The 21,075-nt window shown below is 33.7% G+C and overlaps 2 protein-coding genes and 1 long non-coding RNA gene across 10 annotated transcripts; 1 reads left to right on the top strand and 2 right to left on the bottom strand.

Moving 5' to 3' along the window:
• Window positions 1-843: 843 nt before the first annotated feature.
• On the top strand, window positions 844-5,661 carry LOC137808051 (protein NRT1/ PTR FAMILY 6.3-like). Its single transcript, XM_068608959.1, has 5 exons — window positions 844-1,046; window positions 1,256-1,433; window positions 1,602-1,641; window positions 1,960-2,531; window positions 4,669-5,661. The coding sequence occupies exons 1-5, from the start codon at window positions 932-934 to the stop codon at window positions 5,543-5,545; spliced, it is 1,782 nt and encodes a 593-aa protein (XP_068465060.1). The 5' UTR covers window positions 844-931; the 3' UTR covers window positions 5,546-5,661.
• A 411-nt stretch (window positions 5,662-6,072) lies between these two features.
• LOC137808052 (uncharacterized) lies at window positions 6,073-10,555 on the bottom strand. The gene is made up of 3 exons (XR_011080647.1): window positions 10,429-10,555; window positions 6,637-6,750; window positions 6,073-6,212 (listed from the first exon to the last, which is right to left on the bottom strand). It is a non-coding gene; the product is annotated as an uncharacterized lncRNA (long non-coding RNA).
• Window positions 10,556-10,603: 48 nt separating this feature from the next.
• LOC137808050 (oxysterol-binding protein-related protein 2A) lies at window positions 10,604-20,662 on the bottom strand. Of its 8 annotated transcripts, none has more exons than XR_011080646.1 (11): window positions 19,665-20,662; window positions 17,487-17,846; window positions 16,099-16,195; window positions 14,759-15,201; window positions 13,938-14,093; window positions 13,266-13,433; window positions 12,987-13,127; window positions 12,521-12,748; window positions 12,293-12,443; window positions 11,364-11,553; window positions 10,604-11,208 (listed from the first exon to the last, which is right to left on the bottom strand). XR_011080646.1 is itself a non-coding variant. In XM_068608955.1 (11 exons), the coding sequence occupies exons 1-10, from the start codon at window positions 20,073-20,075 to the stop codon at window positions 11,386-11,388; spliced, it is 2,286 nt and encodes a 761-aa protein (XP_068465056.1). In that variant the 5' UTR covers window positions 20,076-20,659; the 3' UTR covers window positions 10,604-11,208; window positions 11,364-11,385. The 8 variants fall into 8 exon arrangements, 6 of the variants coding, with proteins under 6 accessions (XP_068465056.1, XP_068465054.1, XP_068465059.1 ...); XR_011080645.1 differs by having other exon boundaries at window positions 17,487-17,849; window positions 19,665-20,644; XM_068608955.1 differs by having other exon boundaries at window positions 12,293-12,406; window positions 19,665-20,659.
• Between the last annotated feature and the right edge of the window lie 413 nt (window positions 20,663-21,075).

The following is a 21,075-nucleotide window of genomic DNA, read 5'->3' as shown; positions in this document are numbered from 1 at the left end:
ACTATATATAGTATATTATATCTCTAAAATTTTAAAAAATATTTGTTAAACAGTTTTTAATCATATATAGAAATAGGTTTGAGACAAGGTAGCTAATTAGTTAGTTCTGATTTTAATACACCATTATAATGCTAAACAATATTTTATGGGGTTTGAGTTTATAGGTTTTAATAAAAAACAAAATCAGATTTTGAAAATTTTGTGGAATACATAAAATAATATAATTTTCAATAATTATATTTTAGACTCTGAGTAAATCTTCATGATAATTCAAGTAAAAATATGGACATTTAAAACAACAAACATATTTAATGTTTCATTTTCTTACTTCGATCGTATTTATATACTTGTACATGTATCCAATTTGTAAGATGTAACAAATATGTAGATGCAGAACATTTTTAATGATTTAAACTGACTAGTCTAAATATTTTACTTTCACATATTTAGAGAAGAAAAGAAGAAAGAGATACATCTTATTTCAAAGTCATAATAAAACAGTATTGTTTAATAACACATATTTATATTAGTATGGATAGAAAAAAAATTGAGGTTTGGACAACTACATAGATATTTTTGATTCTTTTTAACTACATGTACATGTATAGTTTCAATAGGATTTGAGTTTTTTTTTTAATTTGAATGTTTGTAGTTGTGAGACCTTCCAAGGATAATTTTTTTACTCTTTTTATTGTTTTATTGTGTAGTATTTCTTATTTTGTATCTCACTTTATTTTATTTTAAAGAGGGAATATGAACAAATGTACAGTGTCTGAATAACAGTGTAAAAGGGTTGCTATTTTAGTTTATAAAAGATAAAAAACATATAGAGATAGGTAGAATTATTTGACGTCAAAGTATATATAAACACAACAAGCACAATGTGGCATGCATACCTACTTTATTAATAGCATTCATATCCCTTCCTGTGATGAACACTCTCTCTGCAACACCGGAGAAAACCATCCCAGATGCCTGCGACTACAAAGGTCATCCAGCCCAGAGGTCCAAAACTGGTGGTTGGGTTGCTGCCGCCATGATTTTAGGTCTCCAATGCCTTTACAAGTTAATCTTGATGATTATTTTAGTTAAATGAAATCTATTCTTAGCCATTTATGATAATTATATGCTTAAGAATACTTTCTGAAGCTAGAATAGATATTGTGTATATATATTATGTATTGGAAGAAAAAGGCATAGTCTTGTTATTGACATAGGTTGTTTGTTTCCTTTTGTTCTCGTTGGTTTATTTCAGGAGTGGAAGCAAGTGAGAGGTTAACCACAATGGGTGTTGCTGTGAATTTGGTGACATATTTAACTGGTACTATGCATTTGGGCAGTGCTAATTCTGCCAACACAGTCACCAACTTCATGGGAACCTCTTTCATGCTCTGTTTATTAGGTGGTTTTGTAGCTGACACTTTTATCGGCAGGTTTGTGACCACTGATTCACTTGTCTATTACTTTCAAAACAAAGCCAAAGAAAGATTCAATTATTTTATTCCAATAAACTTTGTTACTGTGCTCTTTCTAATATTATATATAATACGGATTATGAAGAGTTGCTAGATTTTTCATTGCCTTCACCCTCTGATTGACAGATACCTCACTATTGCCATCTTCGCAACCGTTCAAGCGACTGTAAGACATTATGTGTCATTTTAACACTTCATATAGTTTTCACCACTTTGCTTCATCTCAATATGTTCTACTTGGATGCAGAGCCTTTAGCCCTTTATTATTATTATTGTTAGGTAGTCATATATTACCTAAGGTTTATCATTCTTGACATATACTTAATTTTTAATTAATAACTTAATTAGGTGTAATAGTTAGGAACATAGTGATCTAAATCAGCTCATAATTAATCTATCAAAGAGAAGGATGCACTACTCAATTTTTCTTTGATATGTTTTTGGTTAATTTCATTTTTGGATCTTTACAAAAGTTGTTTTTCAGGGTGTTACAATATTGACAATATCAACCATAATCCCAGGCCTGCATCCTCCAAAATGTGTAAGATCTGCTACTAGACGTTGCGAGCCTGCAAGCAACATGCAGCTATTGGTGCTCTACCTAGCTCTTTACATCACATCCCTTGGCATTGGTGGTTTGAAATCCAGTGTGTCAGGGTTTGGCACAGATCAATTCGATGAATCAGACAAAGTGGAGAAAAATCAGATGATAAAATTCTTCAACTGGTTCGTGTTCTTCATAAGCTTGGGGACTCTGACAGCAGTTACCGTTCTTGTGTACATTCAGGATCACATAGGGAGGTATTGGGGTTATGGGATAAGTGTATGTGCTATTCTGGTGGCACTTATGGTGTTCTTGTCGGGTACGAGGAGGTATCGGTTCAAGAAACTGGTGGGAAGTCCCCTAACGCAGATTGCAATGGTGTTGGTGGCAGCTTGGAGGAAGAGGCACTTGGAATTGCCCTCTGATGCTTCTTTGTTGTTCAACTTGGATGATGTTGCAGATGAAACTCTCAGAAAGCAGAAGCAGATGTTGCCCCATAGCAGACAGTTCAGGTAAAACCTTCACTCTCTTATTTCTTATGTCTACCTTATACTGCTCAAACATTTATTCCTTACACACATACATTTAAGATTAAATTATAGTTACATTCCATCGCTTCTTAAATCATGCTTATATTTTCTCTCTTCTGTGTAAATTTAAATCTTAAAAAGACTCCACCTCTAATGTAAAAATAATTACAGCTCAATACAAAAAATAAAACCAGTATTTATAGTTTACCTCTTCAATCATCACTCTTGGTATTTATTATTATTATTATAATAATACTAATAAGATACATTATGGCATACCATTTCCTCATTTCACCTGCTATATTAGATAATGTTTTTAAATGTTCACTATTATATAGACAAAATGGATCGATCTAATGCTAGACTCATGAGTGGATACTTGAGGTTCTGATCTATATCTATATTCCCTCCTTATATACAGAGAGTTTTGTATATCTTATCTAAGCTAAGATTAAAATATTATCATTTAGGATACCTGGTCTTTATCCTCTGATATAGAAATGTGCATAAATAATTGAGGCTATAGTTAAATAACCATGATTGAGGACTGTAGTACAGGGTAGAGTTTAGTGATGGAAGGAGAACCAAGACATCATCTTTGAGAGTAGGGTCCCACATTGGGGATTCATCTTTATAATAAGTGCTAAAATGTCTATCTTGGAGTCTTCATTATTGGAACCAAAAGTCTGTCTGAAATGGACAACTAAGCGTAGTTTTAGGTTCCTCTGCTCACTGCCTTCATCATGTTCATCCACAAGCTCAAACAAAACAACAGTGAATATAGATCTCTATATACTATATTTACAAATCAATAGTAGTGAGTTAGACATGTCACACAAGGGGTAAACAATAACTAACTTTCCTTTTATTTGGCTCATCAATTTTGGTTTCAGTTAGGCAAGTTATTAAAATGGGCTAGAGTTTCTTTTATAGACTTTAAATGTCATTGTATTTTGAGTAATTATTTGACTTAGTTATAGCTTCAATTTTTATTATAATTAATGAAAACTTTTCTCTAATAATTTATTTTTGGAGAAACAGAAGAAAAGAGAAATTATATATGTAAAAAAGAAAAAATATAAAAGTAAAGAAAGTTATTAGTCATAATACACTTTATTTATGTATTTATATATACATACAAAAATTAGAATAATATGGTTATATCAGTTATGTCATAACATGTAAAGAAAACTATAATTTTTTCTATAAAGAAAAATAAGATCAAAACCAAAAAAAAATTTTGGTACGAAATAATGTATATAAAATATCTCATTAATTTTTCAAAATCAGATTTTTATCCGAGTTTATTTAAATTTTTAAAATTCATACAATTTTTTTAATATATATATTCACAGGTAAACTTGGTTCCCTAATAAAACCTCATTTTTTACTCTTTTACTGTGTATGAAACCAAAGTATATACACTATTCCCAACTTCTTGATTTATTCCTCTTGTGGTTCTCTTTGTAGATAGGAAACAAGGCATCAATAAGTGTACTGAGGCGTGAATAAAAGTAAAACATTTACATGGATGAGAGGTCTAGCTTTTGTTTTACTCTAATATCTAAATGGGAATGGGAAGATAGGTATCACGTGTTTGTGAAGGCCACTGTTAGCCAGCTACTAGTGCCAATGCATATGCAAGGTCGTTTTTCATAGTGCATGTACCTTAGCTTTCTACTATTTGTCCTGCTTCAGATCACTATCTCTTTATTATCTCCCTATGCCCAGTCTTCTTTGTCTCTTCTATCTCTCTCAGACATTGCTGTGTGCGAACACACTATATATATTATTGCTACTTGTAATTCTATTCTACTGCATTACTTTGCATATAATAACTACTAATAGAATTCAAACTCCATCTTAATATAAGACAAGTTTCTTAATCTCTCTGAAAAACAAAATATGGTATAACCTTTTGGCTAGCTACCTAACCTTAATTATTCACTCACCCCAATACTAAGGTTTTAACTAGTACTTGCACTCTCCATAATTAATGTCCTTTTGACAAGCTGCTATCAATGGTTTATATTTCATATGCTTCTACTACAATTATTACCATTATTGAGTGATGATTTCTTCATAAAATTAATTTCATATTTGAATGATGTGAGAGTAGGTTCTTGGACAAGGCAGCAATCAAAGATCCAAAAACAGACAGCCAAGAAATCACTATGGAGAGGAAGTGGTATCTCTCAACCCTAACAGACGTGGAAGAAGTTAAAATGGTGCAGAGAATGCTACCCGTCTGGGCCACCACCATCATGTTTTGGACTATCTACGCACAAATGACCACATTTTCGGTATCACAGGCCACCACCATGGACCGTCACATCGGAAACTCTTTCCAAATTCCAGCAGCATCACTTACAGTCTTTTTCGTGGCAAGCATTCTCCTTACAGTCCCCATCTACGACCGCGTCATTGCTCCCATAGCCAAAAAAGTAACAAAAAACCCACAAGGGTTAACCCCATTGCAACGCATTGGCGTAGGGTTGGTGCTCTCAATCTTTGCCATGGTGGCTGCCGCACTCACGGAAATAAAGCGCCTGAGAGTGGCACGTGCCCACGGTTTGACACACAAACACAATGCTGTGGTTCCCATCAGTGTGTTCTGGCTGGTCCCACAGTTCTTCTTTGTGGGGTCGGGAGAGGCATTTACGTACATTGGGCAGCTAGATTTTTTCCTGAGGGAGTGTCCAAAGGGGATGAAGACAATGAGTACGGGTTTGTTTTTGAGCACGTTGTCTTTAGGGTTTTTTCTTAGTTCCATGTTGGTGACTTTGGTGCACAAGGCGACACGTCACAGCGAACCATGGCTTGCGGACAACCTCAACGAAGGGAAACTGCACCACTTCTACTGGTTACTGGCTGTGTTGAGTGGTGTGAATTTGGTGGTATACTTGTTTTGTGCAAAGGGGTATGTGTACAAGGACAAGAGACTCGCTGAGGCAGGCATAGAGTTGGAGGAAACAGAGACTCTTTCCCATGCTTAGCTTTAAGTCTAAGTTTAACTACTCTACTTTTTAATAGGCCTGCTATACCATATATTAAGCAAAAGTTTGAAATCAAGTGCTAAAAAAGAGGTGTTTAATATATATAATTTTAATTTTTTGAATTCGACTAAAATTAATATACAATGATTGAAATTATTAATAAGAAAGAATATAAATGGAACATATGTTTTAACCTATATATAAAATTATATAAAATGACACTTATGTAGAAAGAAGAAATCATACATTTTATTATAAAATATCACATTTTTTCTCAAGAGTATCAAACGGTTATTGACTAAGATTTCTGACTCTCTTCTATTCATGTTACAATACAACCCTACCACACATGGAAAATAACTTGTCTCATGTAATTAATAATCAATTATAAGATGTCCAAATTAAAAACTTCCGTGCATAAACCATCCATTTTCTAGCACTCAGGTTTGTTCTACCACAAGAAGCAGTAGGTTTATCGATCACTTGTTCTCCATAGATAATTTGTCAGTCATTATACCTCAATCTTTGCAGTGTTGGTTTTATATCTACTCACCTTTAAGCTTGACCATGTACATTTTGTTTCTTGGGTTGGCTGGAGTTCTTGGTTATGTCATAACAACTACAACTTGCATGCTCAACTATTTTTACTTGCCAAGTAATTGCATTCCTACAAGCACACTCAATCTCAACTCAATGTTATCTCTTACAAGACTTTGTATACCTTGTGTTTAACATATCAGCATTATGTAAACTATAATTTTTTATCAACAAAAAAAAAATACATATAATTTAAGTACTTGTAGTAGTTCAACTCATGTACAAAAGTGTTCAAAAATACAAACTATCATTTTTTTTTATATACAATTTGTATAATATTGAGAAGAAGAATAAAATCATAGTGTTCTACCACTACAAGAAAATCACTAAATAGAAATCAATTTTAGTGACCAAATAATTAATTACTATTTGATTAAATTATAGATCATTTTATAAACAAAAAAAATTATTGGTATCTAAAATAGTTTCTATTATTAATAAAAATTATAAATAGTTTCTATTATTAATAAAAAATTTTAAAGTACTTTATAAACCTTTTGGAACCCTTTTTTAGTAGTTTTTCCTCTTTCTATCTTCTAGTTTCTAAGTCTCCCTTCTTCAGCAGCTTCTTCCATGATTCTTAGGTCAATTTCAACTCCAAATAAGCTCTTCAAAAAGTCAAAACATTACGTGAATCAGGAAAAATATAAGTTATAAGAAGTCATTGTTAAGACGTTTTTGTAAAAATTCTATTTAAAAAAATACAAATATAATCTAAAAACAGAAAATAAGAACAAAAGAAACTTAAAAGAAATGAAATTAGTCTAGAAAAATACTAAAAAATTGAGTTATCACTCATCTCTTTGGATCTCAAATTCTAGGATAACATAACATAAAGGAATTGTATTAGCATGACATGGACTTTCAATCCACTTATGCATGTTGCCTCAGAAGCCTTTTAATGAGTTCTACATTTCTTAATGATATCTTTATAAAATGGAAGAACTGTGTATATCCCAAGGAACTTATTGTAAACGAAAGTTACGGGGGAGGTGTCAGGTAATTTTGGAGTTAATAAAACTCTTGAAACACAAATTTGATTGGGTACACGTGAGAGTAAATGTTTAAAGGTTTTGCTCTAAATGCATAACTTGTCGACAAGCTAAGATAAAGTAATTTCCCATGGACTTTACACATGATATTAATATGGACTTTGTGCTTTGTCTCCCAAGAATCCATATGGACTTTGATTCTATCTTTGTGGTAGTGAACCATTTCATTAAAATTGTTCATTTCATACCATGCTAAAAGGTTGTCAAATTATATGGTCAACCTAAAATTGTAGAGTCTAATAGGGATGTTAAGTTCATAAGTCATTTTTAGAAAACTTTTTGGAAAAGACTTGAAATTATAAATTTTTGTTCTCTACTACATGACACTCTCAAACTGATGGGCAAACTGAGGTAGTGAATAAATCTCTATCCACTTTTCTAAAAGTAATCTTAAAAGGCAACAATAAGTCTTGAGATGAATATTTTGCTCAGATAGAGTTTGCTTATAATTGAGTAGTTTACAAGACTAGTAATTTTTCTCCTTTTGAGGTTTTTTTTATGGTTTTAACCCTATCACTCCTTTTGATTTGCTTCCACATTGAGATACAACTTGTTTATTTCATAAGGAAGGAGTGTCTAGATTTGAGTTTATCAAGAAGTATCATGAGAAGGTGAAAGACCATATTGAAAAACATACTACAAAATATGTTTGATACAACAACAAAGGGAGAAAGAAAATTATTTTTAGGAATGACACTAGGTTTGGCTACATCTGAGAAATGAAAGGTTTCCCTCTCAAAGACAATCAAAACTTAGTCTAAGAGGAGATGGTCCATTCCAAGTCCTCCAAAAAATTAATGAAAATGCATATAGATTATATTTTCCACCTTAGTATGGAGTCAACCCTACTTTTAATATTTGTGATTTATCTCCTTTTGAAGGGGTTGCTAATTATGAGGATGGAGAGTTTGATGGAGAACACATATGTGGCACAACCTATTTTCCCTTGACAAGGTTCATCACTAGAAACTTCAAAGAAGAAAAAAAATACCTCTAGGAAGAAGACTTTCCTAATTTGAAGCATGGACTACTAGAATTCTCTTTTTTCTTTTTAGTCTTATATGTATAAATAGTATAGGTGTACATTCTTCTTTGTATTGCGGGATTTTGTAGAAACATGAGGGGCTTCCACTGGGCCTCAATTAGGCCTTGAAAATTCAGCCAAAGAACCTTATAGAATTTGGCCAAGGAAAGGAGAAACTAGGAAGAAGAAGCTTGAAGCATGAAAATCCTACGTCATTTAGGAGATGTTATTTTTAGTGCAATTTGGGGAAACTATTTCCCTTGGCTTGGACTCCCGAAATTTTCTCTTAGTCCCAAATCTTTTGCATCATGTTGGCTAGAGATCTATAAATAAAATCCTTGATCCATAAAATCCTTGATCCATGTACAATTCATCTTTTGATGAATGAGAATTAATTTGCTTAATTTCTTATCTTCTTATTCTTCTTATTCTTGAGGTCACACATGTGAGTAATCTTTTCCTAAAAAATCTTTCTTCATAGAGAAACAAATTTGAAATTTTTAGAGACTTGATAGTTAAAAAAATTTCAATCTCCAAAAGGTTTGTTGCTGCTTAGAGGAGAATAGACTCCATCAATTATTATTTAAATTGAAGAAAAATTATTATGTTTACGGTATTGGGATTTGAATTTCTTAGCAAGATATATCAACAAATTAGATTAGATTATAATTAAAGTTAAAGTTAAAAATTTGTGATTAGAATTTTAGCACACGACACAAAAGTGCACTTACACTTGCAGAGATGTGAGAAGTACACTAGTATAGAAACTGTATGAGAGATTAGTCCACATATGTGTGAGAGACTAGGTGAAAAGCATATTTCACTATTACATATTACAACCATGTTCAAGAACATTTTGTAATGAATTAGGAAAAATAGTCTTATGGAAGTTGTAGTGCTAGATGCTAGTTTACTAAAAATGATTTCTATAACTAAAGTTATGATTTTTTTTAATTAACAAAGTTATAATTTCTACAACCATGATTAGTTATGTTATCCCAATTCATTTCTAGTAAATTTCATTCTAATTGAGAATGAATGGTGAGAGTCTTTTTTAGTATGATATGATTCATATACTCTAGATTACTTCATATATGCAATATTGTGTATGGCTGGTTTAAATAATAAAGGCAACATGATATGGAAGCTTATGTGGGAGGCTATAATGAGAAGCATGTGGGAATAGAGAAACTCTATATAGTTTAGCAATGATAAAGCAAATGGGGAGAAAATATTTAGGAATGTACAACTGAAATGTCGGACATAAATTAAAAATAAAATATTTAAAACAAAATTCTCATACTCTAATTGGTATATAAGACATACATTTGATTTTTAAGTATCATCAATCAAATTTTAAACAGAGAGATAAAATATGTTTAATCATGAATATACATAACAGTTTGGAAAAGACATAGATTACAATTTGACCATTATGGTGCAGACGACAAGCAAAATACACCTATATGGTTTAAAATATAACAATGGCAAACTACCTAAATGTTAAATCAAATTTTGGTTAGGATGATAAAATAGATGTATATGAAGTGGGCCATTGATAGGTATAAACTAACATGATATCACGTTATTTGAAACAGCACAAATCTAAGTAATCTCTCATTATCATATTATTTGGAGGATCAACAATTTGGGGAGATTATGGAACGATGTAACACATTGAAACTGGGTTATATCCGTGTAGTAGAACCAAGTGTAATTTTTATTACCTAGATAGTAAATGTTTCAACAAGGAAGCATTGTAATCTTAAGGAGAATATTTGTTTTGCTTTGTGACCAAAATCAGGGTGGATAGTATTGAACTTTTTATTTGTGGTTAGGAGAGTAGGATTTTAAATTGTGGCTACATGTATAACAGTAAGCTTTTGATGTGGTTAGGGTAGTAGAATTTAAATGGTACCTACAAGTAGGTATTCTTTATAAATATTTTAATTACTTTGTATAAGGATTTCAAGACTCCGAGTACTCCATTTATGTACATATTTTTCTTATTTTTTTAGCTGATAAAAAAACATTTAAAGATAAAATAATTAATTCATTTGAATGAATTTTATTAAAATAAAATATTATACTTTAACATGTCAATTTTTTTATTAAGACATTACAAATATATAAATAAATATTTCACAATTGAATGACCAATAAATAGAAGAATTATGGCATCTATTCAACCAACTGATGTGTTTACGAACCTGATTTATTTTCTAGATGCTTCGATCATGTGTACAAAAATGGTTGTTTGACTTGTCTCTCTTTTTTGGTCCATTAGCCTTGCCCTCTGCCAGGCCCCCTTTTCATTCGCATGCACTTATGACATGTAAACATTTTTACGTGAAACAAAGTAGCAGTGGTACAGTTCAAGGGAGATAACACAAATCGTCCATTTATTAATTAGAAAATCAAAATAAATTGATTGCCTTTCGGCTAAGTCAGTGGCTATATGAGGATCAAGAGAGAGAATCTTACATAAGCTAACACCCCAGATAATTACATACTACCAAAAGTTTAAGAAAAAAAAAAACTGACAATCTAAACAAACTAATCTAACAAGTGTTGCTAAGCTGAAAACTTTGCTCAAATATTTTCTCATCTAGTTGAAGTAACAGCCGCAGTTTGATATTCTCAATAGAGTGCTTTCTGCTGAAAAGCTGTGTACGTGTAATGCTAGGTCCATTTAGACTAATTACAAATTTCACCAGCCGCAGGCGATTAAAATCATTTAAGTTCAGAAAGTAACTTTAAGATGGAATTGCTTGATGTTATAATATATCTTATCCCTTTCCTTGTTTTTGTTGTTTAAGTCAACACAAGGGCAATCCACAAACCTGTCCTCCTACCAGAACTGCAAAGAGCCTTGTTTCCGTAGGTTCCCAAAGGCTACCCTCCCTTTCGATTCAGTAAAATAAGTTGCTGCCATGCAAGAAGGTTCAAGAGAAACCCTCCACACACTATTTTGCATTCATTATCGTTATCTGCAACACAGCAACCGTATTAGCATGTCATCTTAAAAGGAATGTTATTTGCTGAACTGGCGCTTTAAGACCTATGATATGTCCCTCTCATGGATCAAAGGTATAAAGGTGTTTGGATAATAATATCAACATGCTTTGGAACAGATAAATATTACCTGAACTAAAATCAAGATGCACCTATAGGATCAAATTTCCATCATAAACTTCACCGAAGATATTTGGGCACCCATTCCATTTTCCTAGAGCTCTCGCTTCCCAATACCCGCCAATATATCGAAACGTCCCGTTTTCACCTTCTTTGTGGAACCACCTAGGCTGCCATCCATTTTCTTGCAGTTTCCTTGACTGTATGAAAAGCGTGATGATGATCAAAATATAGGTCTACGAAATAAAAGCAGAGTTGTACGCTTACTTATATTTGAAGTTACAATTAATGCTTCAATGAAGTTAAAGTTATAATTTCTAAAGTTATTACTAAACAAATTTGGTGTAAGTTAATAATTATAGATTTATCCATATTTACCTTTTTAAGAGTACATTAACAAATTACACTTGTGATTTACTTTACATTTTAAAAAATGTAAAACAAAGAACTAGTTAACATACTTCTAAAAATAAATAATGCATCTTAACAAATTTCACAAAAAAATCCACAACCTAATTACCAAACAATCCTCCAAATATGAAGATTACATAAACATATTTTTAATCTTTTGTAAAGACAATCCAATTTAGTTTTTATTTATTAAAAAAATTATTGACATTACTACTATAATTATTTTTTAAAATGATAAGTATCACGAAGTGCATTTAGCCATATCATTTCAATTACTATTCTGAAATAATTTTAAAAAAATAAATTTATAATATTAAAAAGTAATAATAAAAATTGAAAGATTAAAACCAAAATTGGTTATATGTACAGGAAGAAAAAATCAACATTTTACCCAAGTAATTACTATGATTAGCTTATACAGTTCAGAAATTCACAAACACCTGGTCAAACAAGGACCTAAATACAAGGTGAGGAAAAAGAAAAGTAGAATGCACGTTTCTCGAACAAAGCGTGAAAGAGTTCACATACCATTCTCTGCCTCTTTTCCAACCTTTGTTTTTCAATATTAGCCTTCTCGTATTCCCCATCCTCTAGATGCCGCTGATCTGGTCTCAGCCTGGAATCCGTGGGTGGAAGCTTCTCCTTTAATCCGTGATCAAATACCCGGGATCAGAAAAGGCTATAACAAACCATTAGAGATACATAAGAAGAAAAAGGAAAACGTGCATCCAATAATGATTAAATACATCATTATACCTTTAGCCCTGGAGTAAGCTCATTCAGTGTGATTGCAAACGATGTCAAATTGTACCGGGTGAGATTAGAAGGTGGCTTAGTCCTTTTCCACAAGAAGTTTGTGCCAGGCAAAGTGCAATCTTTTGGCTTCACATTCGCTTCACCATTAACATAATACATGCTGTCATCCCACTTGCCAAATAATGTGGCAACCTTTTTTCCCGTTACATCTTCAACAAAGCCATGCACCTAATTAGACATACAGCACATTATAATGAACAATTTGTTAGGCAAAAAGCACACACAAGATAAGATTCCATCTGATATTTTCGGTGGGGCCACGGGCGGGGCGAAGACAGAAAAATAAAAATACAGACGAATCAAACTAAACCTATGAACAGGCTGGGTTAGTAAGAAAACTAGAAACAATATATCAGGCTTCAAAAGACAAAGCAACTGCCACTAAATATAATTAGAACACTCATACCTGGTGAGGATTTCGATCAAGAATCGCCTGTTCTTTAAACTTGAGTCTGCACGAATATTGGCGATTACCACGGATGTCCATGTTTCCATGATGATCGCAATATATTTTCCCAAGGATAAGATTATAAATTGTTGTCGTGACCTAGGTGAAACAAAAACGTTGTAACAACTATTTATAATTTAATCTAAATATACTATAATGTTAAGATTAGAAAGCCAAGTCACTAGCACTAGCCAGTACAAATAATCAACGTAAACAGAGTCATTTCACGATTTACACCTTGCTCCACTGAAATATTTCACCGTCATCAAACTCCAGGGTCAGAACACCCACTGGGTCAAGCTGAATTGACCTTCCCCAAAACTTTGACCGAATGTTACTGTCAGCCCAAAACTTCCATCCTCTACCTTGACAGTGGCAGGCAACGACAGTTGGATGGTGACTCACCTGTTTCACACGTAATCAGTTGTTTGAGAAAACAGTAAATACTGGCAGGTAAATTCGACTTACCTGCACATTGTATGGGGTGTTGAGCGTATGATGGGACCACTATCTTTAAGGCAATAATAACTTAAGCAATTTCACCCCACCAAAAGAAGGAAATAACATTAACATGACAAAACCATTGTTCAGTTAGCAAGTTGCATGCCACCAGTTAAAACATCCTATTCAGTTTCGTCCCATTTCTTAATATCAGTTTCCAAATCACTTTATATTCTGTTATTTTCAAATTTAGTAAATGAAAAATGTCTTACACGACATGGAAGTAAGTACATCTGTTGGAATTTTCACCTTTCTAAGGTAAAAGTTGAGTCATAGAGATTGAAACCAAAACTAGACTGTATGCCATTTATGGTTGTATCACATTTTTAGCCCAAGTTAAATGCACAGCAACATAGCAGCCTACATCTCGGCCAATTCTCGGCATCATTAAATCATAAAGTAACTAACCTTCTCGGAAAAGAAACGAACTCCTTTGTCAGGATAATCCGCTTCATAAGTTTCCCCTAACAATGGATTAAAGGGTTTACAATGACGACCTTCGGATGATGCATATCCAGAAACAGCAAAGGCAGCAACATTCAGAGCCCGAAGGAGACCGTTTCCCTGAAAATAGAAGTCTAATGGTTGAACTGCTACATTCAATAAGCATTAAATAATGTCATCTTCCAAATGAACAAAAAGGAAAGCTAAATAAAAAATTATTAATACAAGTCTCCCGCTCAAAAATTACTTGGATTCATCTGAGAAGAGAGCAGTACATATAAAGCAAATGCATCAGTTGCCAATGAGGCAATTGATATGAACTATTTATTTCAAGACAACAAATTCGTATGAAATTATTGAGGTAGTTTTATTTCAGAGTACTGAGGAATTTAATTTGAGTCATATAAATAGTACAACTCCTGTAGCCAATTCAAACAGAAAACAAGTAAGACAAGTTTGACCATTATTTTCCCATTGAAACGATAATTTTTACATATAGTTGCACTTTTCATTGGAAACTCACTAATTTAACAGCATGAAGCAAACCTTTCAAGAAAATTAGACATAAAACTATCAATATTACCATCCAAACGTTGAAGGACACTACATAGTACATACATTCCATTCAGTACTAATATCGAGACAACAAATATCCTAGGGGAAATTCATCTATCAAATAGACCAATAAAACAATAAAAGGTCATATACCAAAACTGGTTTAAAATTTGTCATGTTTACACTGCAAGATTTTAATAGCACATTCAATAGCAAGATGTATATCTTACCGCTTTTCCGTACTCATAAGCTCTATCAAGAAGAAAAGAGTACTCCAAGTCTTCAAAACATTTCTGAAGAGATGAAATTGGCTCATTAAAGTATACAGGAAGACACACTCGTGTGAGATCTTTGCCCACGTTGTCTTTGATAATTGACCAAAGACTAACGCCCTTTTCCTTCTCAACAGGATCTGGAAGCTTCTTTCGCCTTGCTATCTGAGGGTACCCAAAATCATTGACCGTCTTCGCAAAAAGACTGTTCTCCAAATCAATGCATTGTGTGTTAGCTTCCCCAGACATGTTCGTTGGATCCAAATCTCCTGTGGACCCACACCTAAAACCAAGTTCTGTAAAATACTCTTTAGTGTCATAGTATGAGATTTCATCTTCATCTGACACTTCCTCCATCTCCTGTTTCTCAATATCATCCGATGATTCAGTAGTACTGCATTCTGAAAATCAAAAGTATATGTGAAAAATATATATCAAAGGTTGAAGACAAGATCATTGCAATAATATTTATCGAAACATATACTTCTGTTATTATCAGAAGGCCTTTCATATGATCAGTAGTGACAACAATAAACAATAATATGAGTTGTCTTTTTTTCTGCTTTAATGCAAAAATTTGAAATAAATGTCCATCAAGTTCATTACAAATAAATACAATATAACAAGATAAAGCAAGTATTGAGAGGTGAACCGCGATCTACCATAAAACTAATCATATTTTCCCTCATGTACACCAGGTGCATGGGTAAAGGTATTAAATACACCCTCTTAAATGCTTTCAAATACTTACAAAAGAAAACAATAAATGGCTTGATTCATAACTATTTTCTTGACATTAATTTAAAAAAAAAGATATATTAATTTAACCAAAACACTTCATACCCCCAAAAATAATTATCTAAACATAAAATACACAAGAAATCATAGTCAATCAATTGAACTTTTGAATAATAACTTCACGCCAATTTGAATCTAAAAGATAGTTAAAATATTAAAGAATCAATGTTGTCGAGTTCAAAAGGCAAACAGCATGAAGAGGCTAGTAGTAGATTATTCACTTAAGAAAATTTCAAATTAGAAAAATAGAAAATATAGATTCACGTTTTAATGACATATAACAAAATACTTTCCATAATTCAAAAATTAGCTCGTAAGCAATATTCTTCATGTTCATAGCACAAAGTTGTAGGTCCCTAGGAGGCTACGATCACTACTATCGAGAAAACGAAGATTCTAAAATATGAATACTAGCACATGCTAACTACATGAAATTTGAAAAAGAAAGATCGCAAGCATATGTATAGATTATAATTAGAAGTATAAACATAACGTAATACCGCTATATTTTCCATGTCCTAAATTTGAAAAGCCATTCTTCGTTAATTGGTATTCACTGTCATGCAAGGCAGAGGCCTCAGGTTCAATATTAGCAGCCTGTCCATGATCAATAACAAAAGATTAGTTCAGTAAGTCATGTGCAGAGGAACAAAACATTGCACACATTGAAACTAAACACGTGCTGAAATAGAGAAAAGATAATAAGTAGACTTCAAATATGAAGCTAGGAAGAAGAAAACCACAAGGGGGGATGCAAATCACAATCAATTATGAGAGTCATGCATATATAAGTTTGGGTGTAGGAGAGGATCAGTAAACAATGCCATCAAAGAAGGTTACTGGTGACAAGAGTATAGGAAAACCAATAAATCAGCCAAAAAGCATGACCAAATATTAATTTTCAATTGTAAATTGTAAGTCTTTACAAGGTAAATATATAAATTTTAATTTTCAATTTTGATTTGTGTTATATATACACACACATTAAGCTTATCCTATCATAAGAAGCTAGAACTATACATAACTCAAGTATATGCCCACTTTTTTTTTATCTGTGAAAGAATGAAATAAATATAAAGCATAAAGGGTCATACAAAAGAGATCGAAGTCCGAGTTAATACAAAAAAATGAGACAGAAAATAAACCCTACACTCCCAGATTTTCATTGTTTAGTACAAACTCAGAATAAGTACAACAATAATGTAATGTAACAATGCACTATTACAGTCAATTCAATAACCAGCGGTCCCGGAAAAAAAAATACACCAATAATTATAGAGAGAATAAATCTAATGAAAATTAGTGCAAGGTTTATGTGTATTGGGCAAGAACAAAAATAAGGAGAAGAGTTTTGTACAACTTTTACCATTTGATGGAACCATGGCAAGAAATAAATAAAAAACTACCAAATTTAATTGCAGTATTAGTCAAATTAGTATAAATTTGGGGAGCTAATAACGAAAGCTGAAATAACAAAGTTTAAAACAGTGAAAGCACGAGTAAAAGAAACAAATGTCTCATTTCATTAAAGAAAAAGCACTTTGGAATGGCTATCACAAGTAAACTTTTACTGTGGAAGTAATTTCGGTCAATGTTTTTGTCAATATGGCTCAGTAATACAGTATTGACCCACCCAACCCAGGACCTCACCCACCACAGAACTTTAATATACAAAATATGTGTGTGTGTATTTCAGGAAACAAATCATAATGACCCATTTTATTGTAATATAATTCATAATTTAGAGGATTAGCATCGGCTATTCCACCAAATTTGAGATGGAGTTTATCTGTGAGGAGCAAACTAATACGAAACAGTGGCGCAAGCTTTCAAATAAAGTGTCAGGAGAATTCCAAAGGTAAAGCACACAGATGAGTAATGGAATTACCTCCAGCTGCCTTATTGTATCAAGCAAATTCCTTCGTTCTTGACATAGGATCTGAAGTTGCTCTTGTAATTCAGAGAACTCGGCAAACATGATTTGCTCGCACTCCTTGACAAGGCTCTCACTGTTACCCTCTTCAACTAAGCGTTTCCTAAGCCTCTCGGTTGATACAGATATATGATTCGGTGCGAGGGAGAGATGGTCGCTGAGCGCTCGAAGAGGATATAATTCTCGGGTTGAAACCAAAGCTTGAATCCACGCCACGCGGTCCTTTCTTGAATCAGTTCTCAGATGGAGAGTCTTTGTGGCTGTGAATATATAGAACCGTCTATCGTCAGACTTGCTCTCTCTGAATGACGAGATCTGCTTAAAATTCACAGGATAACTTAAATTTCAAAATCACCGAAGAAGCACCATTATTTACCTTTTTTTCTATTTTAAATAATAGACAGAAAAATATAACACTTACAGTAAAATCTATTGACGTATAACAGATTGAGGTTTTAAATTTTTCTAAATTCATATACAATGTTTGGAGTACAACCAAACATTGCAGCAACAGCAACTATCAACTACCAGAAGAGCGAGGAAGATTGATTATTATTAAACATGTCCCCATGAGAAACACAAGTGGGGAAGAGAGCCCACCTTGAGAAGACAAATTAAGTTTATACAGAAAGCTTGAAAACGAAATTACCTCACTGGGGCATCACGGCATGATGCTACTATTACTAGACTAGAATGATTTGAGATAGAAGGTAATGATGTAAAAAAACAAAACTTACTGTCTCCAACTTCCTTTTGTTTTTCTCTTTTATCCGGGGAGAACAAGAGTGGCTCTTGAATGGTGACCTTAAACAGTAGCAGCACCCATTTTAAAAGATTAAAAAAAAAAGAAACATTGTATATTGAACTGGATGATACCCCACCACCATGGTGGCAAGTCCCACGTAAACATATTTCTGTTGACAAAGAGAAAAGAGGAACCTTTCCATATGTTTTCACTTTTTTTATTTTCTAACTATATATAAAAGAGAAAAAAACTAATAACTGAAAATGCTTTTTCGGTTTTTCTCCCTCTTAAAGCAAGGTCGAAGCTTTACAATTTAAAAGGAAGCTCGCACCTGGGAAACACAGAGTACGAGATCCCTAATTACACCTCTCATTAGATCACCCCAATGTTTTTTTTTCTCCTCTAGTAGTAGAGCCTTCAACTTAAATCCCTTATATTAGAAGAGAAAACAAAAAAAACTACCATCTTTGTCATTAAACCTTTGAAGGGCAAAACCAATGCAAGTTGCCGCTAGATTCCAGTTTCCAGATTGGTGTTATTTTCTTTAGACTTTTCACTTTGGTGGGCTAAAATGGGAAGAGATAAAAAAAAGGTTGGAGTTTGCAGAAAAATGGCATCGCAATGAAAAAGTGGGAAGTGGAGGAAGTGATGATAGAATAGTGCAAGGGAGGAAGAAGCAGTGAAATCTTAACACAGGTGCAGAAGCAGATTGATTCCAGCCAATGTGAATGAAGGGAAGGCAGAGAGATGCATGACGTGACCACAAGTTAATGCCATAGGGCTAATAGTAGACTATCCCTACCTCCTCGGCCACCTGTTGATGTGACCCACTACACATTAACAACCAGTTAAAACTGTAAAACAGGAATTAAAAAGTTGCATTGCATTGCAACTTTGAATTTGGAAAGGAGACCAGATGAGAGAGAAAGAAACACAATTGAAAAAAAAAAACAAAGCCTGGTAGAATCCAGCGGGTTTCCATGTTATTGCTCGGGCATCAAAGCCTCTTTCAGGTTTTCTTCCACCTTTTTACACTGCCACAAGAACAATCTAAATCTGATGCGGCTTTGATAAGTTTCATGGTCGGAAATCAATGAGGTGAAATCATCGCATCGAAATAAAATAAAAAATAAGTTTATTATAAGTACATATAGAAAAATTATTTTATTTTTTAAATAAAAAGAAAGAACGTTGCCTCTACAGGAAAGTTGCAGTGAGGTAGCGCCAAAAACAGTGAACACGACACTGCCAAAGCGAGACCAAGACCTGACCCACACTATATAGAGTGATTCAGATCAGCACCAAAGATAAACCTAAGTAAATTTCCATAATCATAACGGAAACAAATAATTAAAAAAATTAATAATGAAAATTGAACAATCATATACCTTGAGATGCACGACGGCAGAGGAAGAGGAGGAAGGAGGTTTGTGACTCTTCCGGCGCACGGTAGCAGCATCTCTGGCAAGGCGGTTGGCGGTGACTTCTCCGATGAGGCGCACATCGTCAACCGGAGAGAGGAGGTTGAGGTTTTCCGGCCAGCAGATCTTGGCATAGGAGAGTACGCCATTGCGGAGGAGGAACCAGCGGGATCTCCATCCCTTGCCGTAATTGGTCCACTTGTAGAGAACTCCGGCCACCGTGGCCTCGGATCCCCGCCGTGCAATGCCGTCAGATCCACCGGCCGGGAGACTCCTCGTCCTGGACAACGCAGCAGCCTCGGGCTCCGGAGAGTCGCTCCCGATCCCCGGACTTTCCAGTGAGATGCAGCACAAGGGGTGCATTTCCTTCACACGCATTTTCAAACCTTTTCTCTCCCTCTCACTCCCTCTCACTCTCTCTCTCTCTTGATTTCTTATTTCACTTGTTCATTGGAACAGAAAGTGCATTTGAAAACTACGCGAGCTGAATAATAATTTAGGGTTCTTAAAAAAATGAAAGAGAGAAAGCTAAGGTGAGGCTTGGAGTAATGAAGAGCTCTGAAACTGAGAAAGAAGCAGATCGATGAAGGAGGATTAATTAATAGCTAGAGGTGTGGAATGAGAAAAGATGCATTCATTAAATATACAAAATGAAGATAATGTTTATTTAATTTAATACTAATAAATAATAATAATAATAAATAAAAGGGGTTTGTTTCAGAGAAAGAAAAGGTGAGTGAGTGTGAGGTTTGGGTTGTTGCAATTGGAAGTGAATGAATAAAAATTTGTTGGAGGAGAATGAGAAAGATATAGAGATAGAGAGACAAGGCAATGCAATAAAGGGTGGGTAGAACGGTAATAAAACAAAATTAAGAGGTTTTTTTTTTACACAAACTGGTTGCAGCATGAGACGAGTGAAAGACCAGTGAAGGAAGAAGCAGGTTGCAGTTTGAGTCTGCTTCTTCATCCTCACTCCATTGTTCTTTTCTTTATTGTTATTCGTTATGGCGAGATACTGAGGGAGGGGGAGTTTTCGCGAGTGGATTCGGGCGTCAAAATATCGGTAAAATATCGCGGGGAGTGTGAAGCGTGAATGAAAAGCGTTTTAAGGAAGGGAAGAGAAGGGAGACAGGGTGGCAGTTGACGACGATGAGTGAAAACTGGGGCGCGTTATAAATGCTATTTACTACGTAATCATGAAGCTTTCATCTTTCAAACTTTTCCTTTCTCTTTTCTGAATGTGTTTTTCGTTTTTCCTTTCAAAATCTTAAAACACATAATATGCTGTGCTTCTAATCTTATAAAGGACTTCTCATTAAGAATTAATAATTAAATTTAGCTTTCTTACTGCTAATTGTTTTGCAAACCTTTTTACAAC

The sequence above is a fragment of the Phaseolus vulgaris genome, chromosome 3 (genome assembly GCF_000499845.2).
Source record: "Phaseolus vulgaris cultivar G19833 chromosome 3, P. vulgaris v2.0, whole genome shotgun sequence".
NCBI lineage: Eukaryota > Viridiplantae > Streptophyta > Magnoliopsida > Fabales > Fabaceae > Phaseolus > Phaseolus vulgaris.
Note: the sequence above shows the minus strand (reverse complement) of the source record. Positions and strands in the feature narration are given on the sequence as shown.

Bases quoted from the DNA above. Each gene is read 5' to 3' on its own strand.
- LOC137808051 (XM_068608959.1), top strand. From the start codon at position 932: ATGAACACTCTCTCTGCAACACCGGAGAAAACCATCCCAGATGCCTGC. The intron at 1,434-1,601 runs GTTTGTGACCAC...TCTGATTGACAG, and splicing joins GCTGACACTTTTATCGGCAG to ATACCTCACTATTGCCATCT. The intron at 2,532-4,668 runs GTAAAACCTTCA...ATGTGAGAGTAG, and splicing joins CCCCATAGCAGACAGTTCAG to GTTCTTGGACAAGGCAGCAA.
- LOC137808050 (XM_068608953.1), bottom strand. From the start codon at position 20,075: ATGCGTGTGAAGGAAATGCACCCCTTGTGCTGCATCTCACTGGAAAGT. The intron at 17,850-19,664 runs GTATATGATTGT...GTGAATTTTAAG, and splicing joins CTGCCGTCGTGCATCTCAAG to CAGATCTCGTCATTCAGAGA. The intron at 14,094-14,758 runs GTAAGATATACA...TTCTATTTTCAG, and splicing joins CTTATGAGTACGGAAAAGCG to GGAAACGGTCTCCTTCGGGC.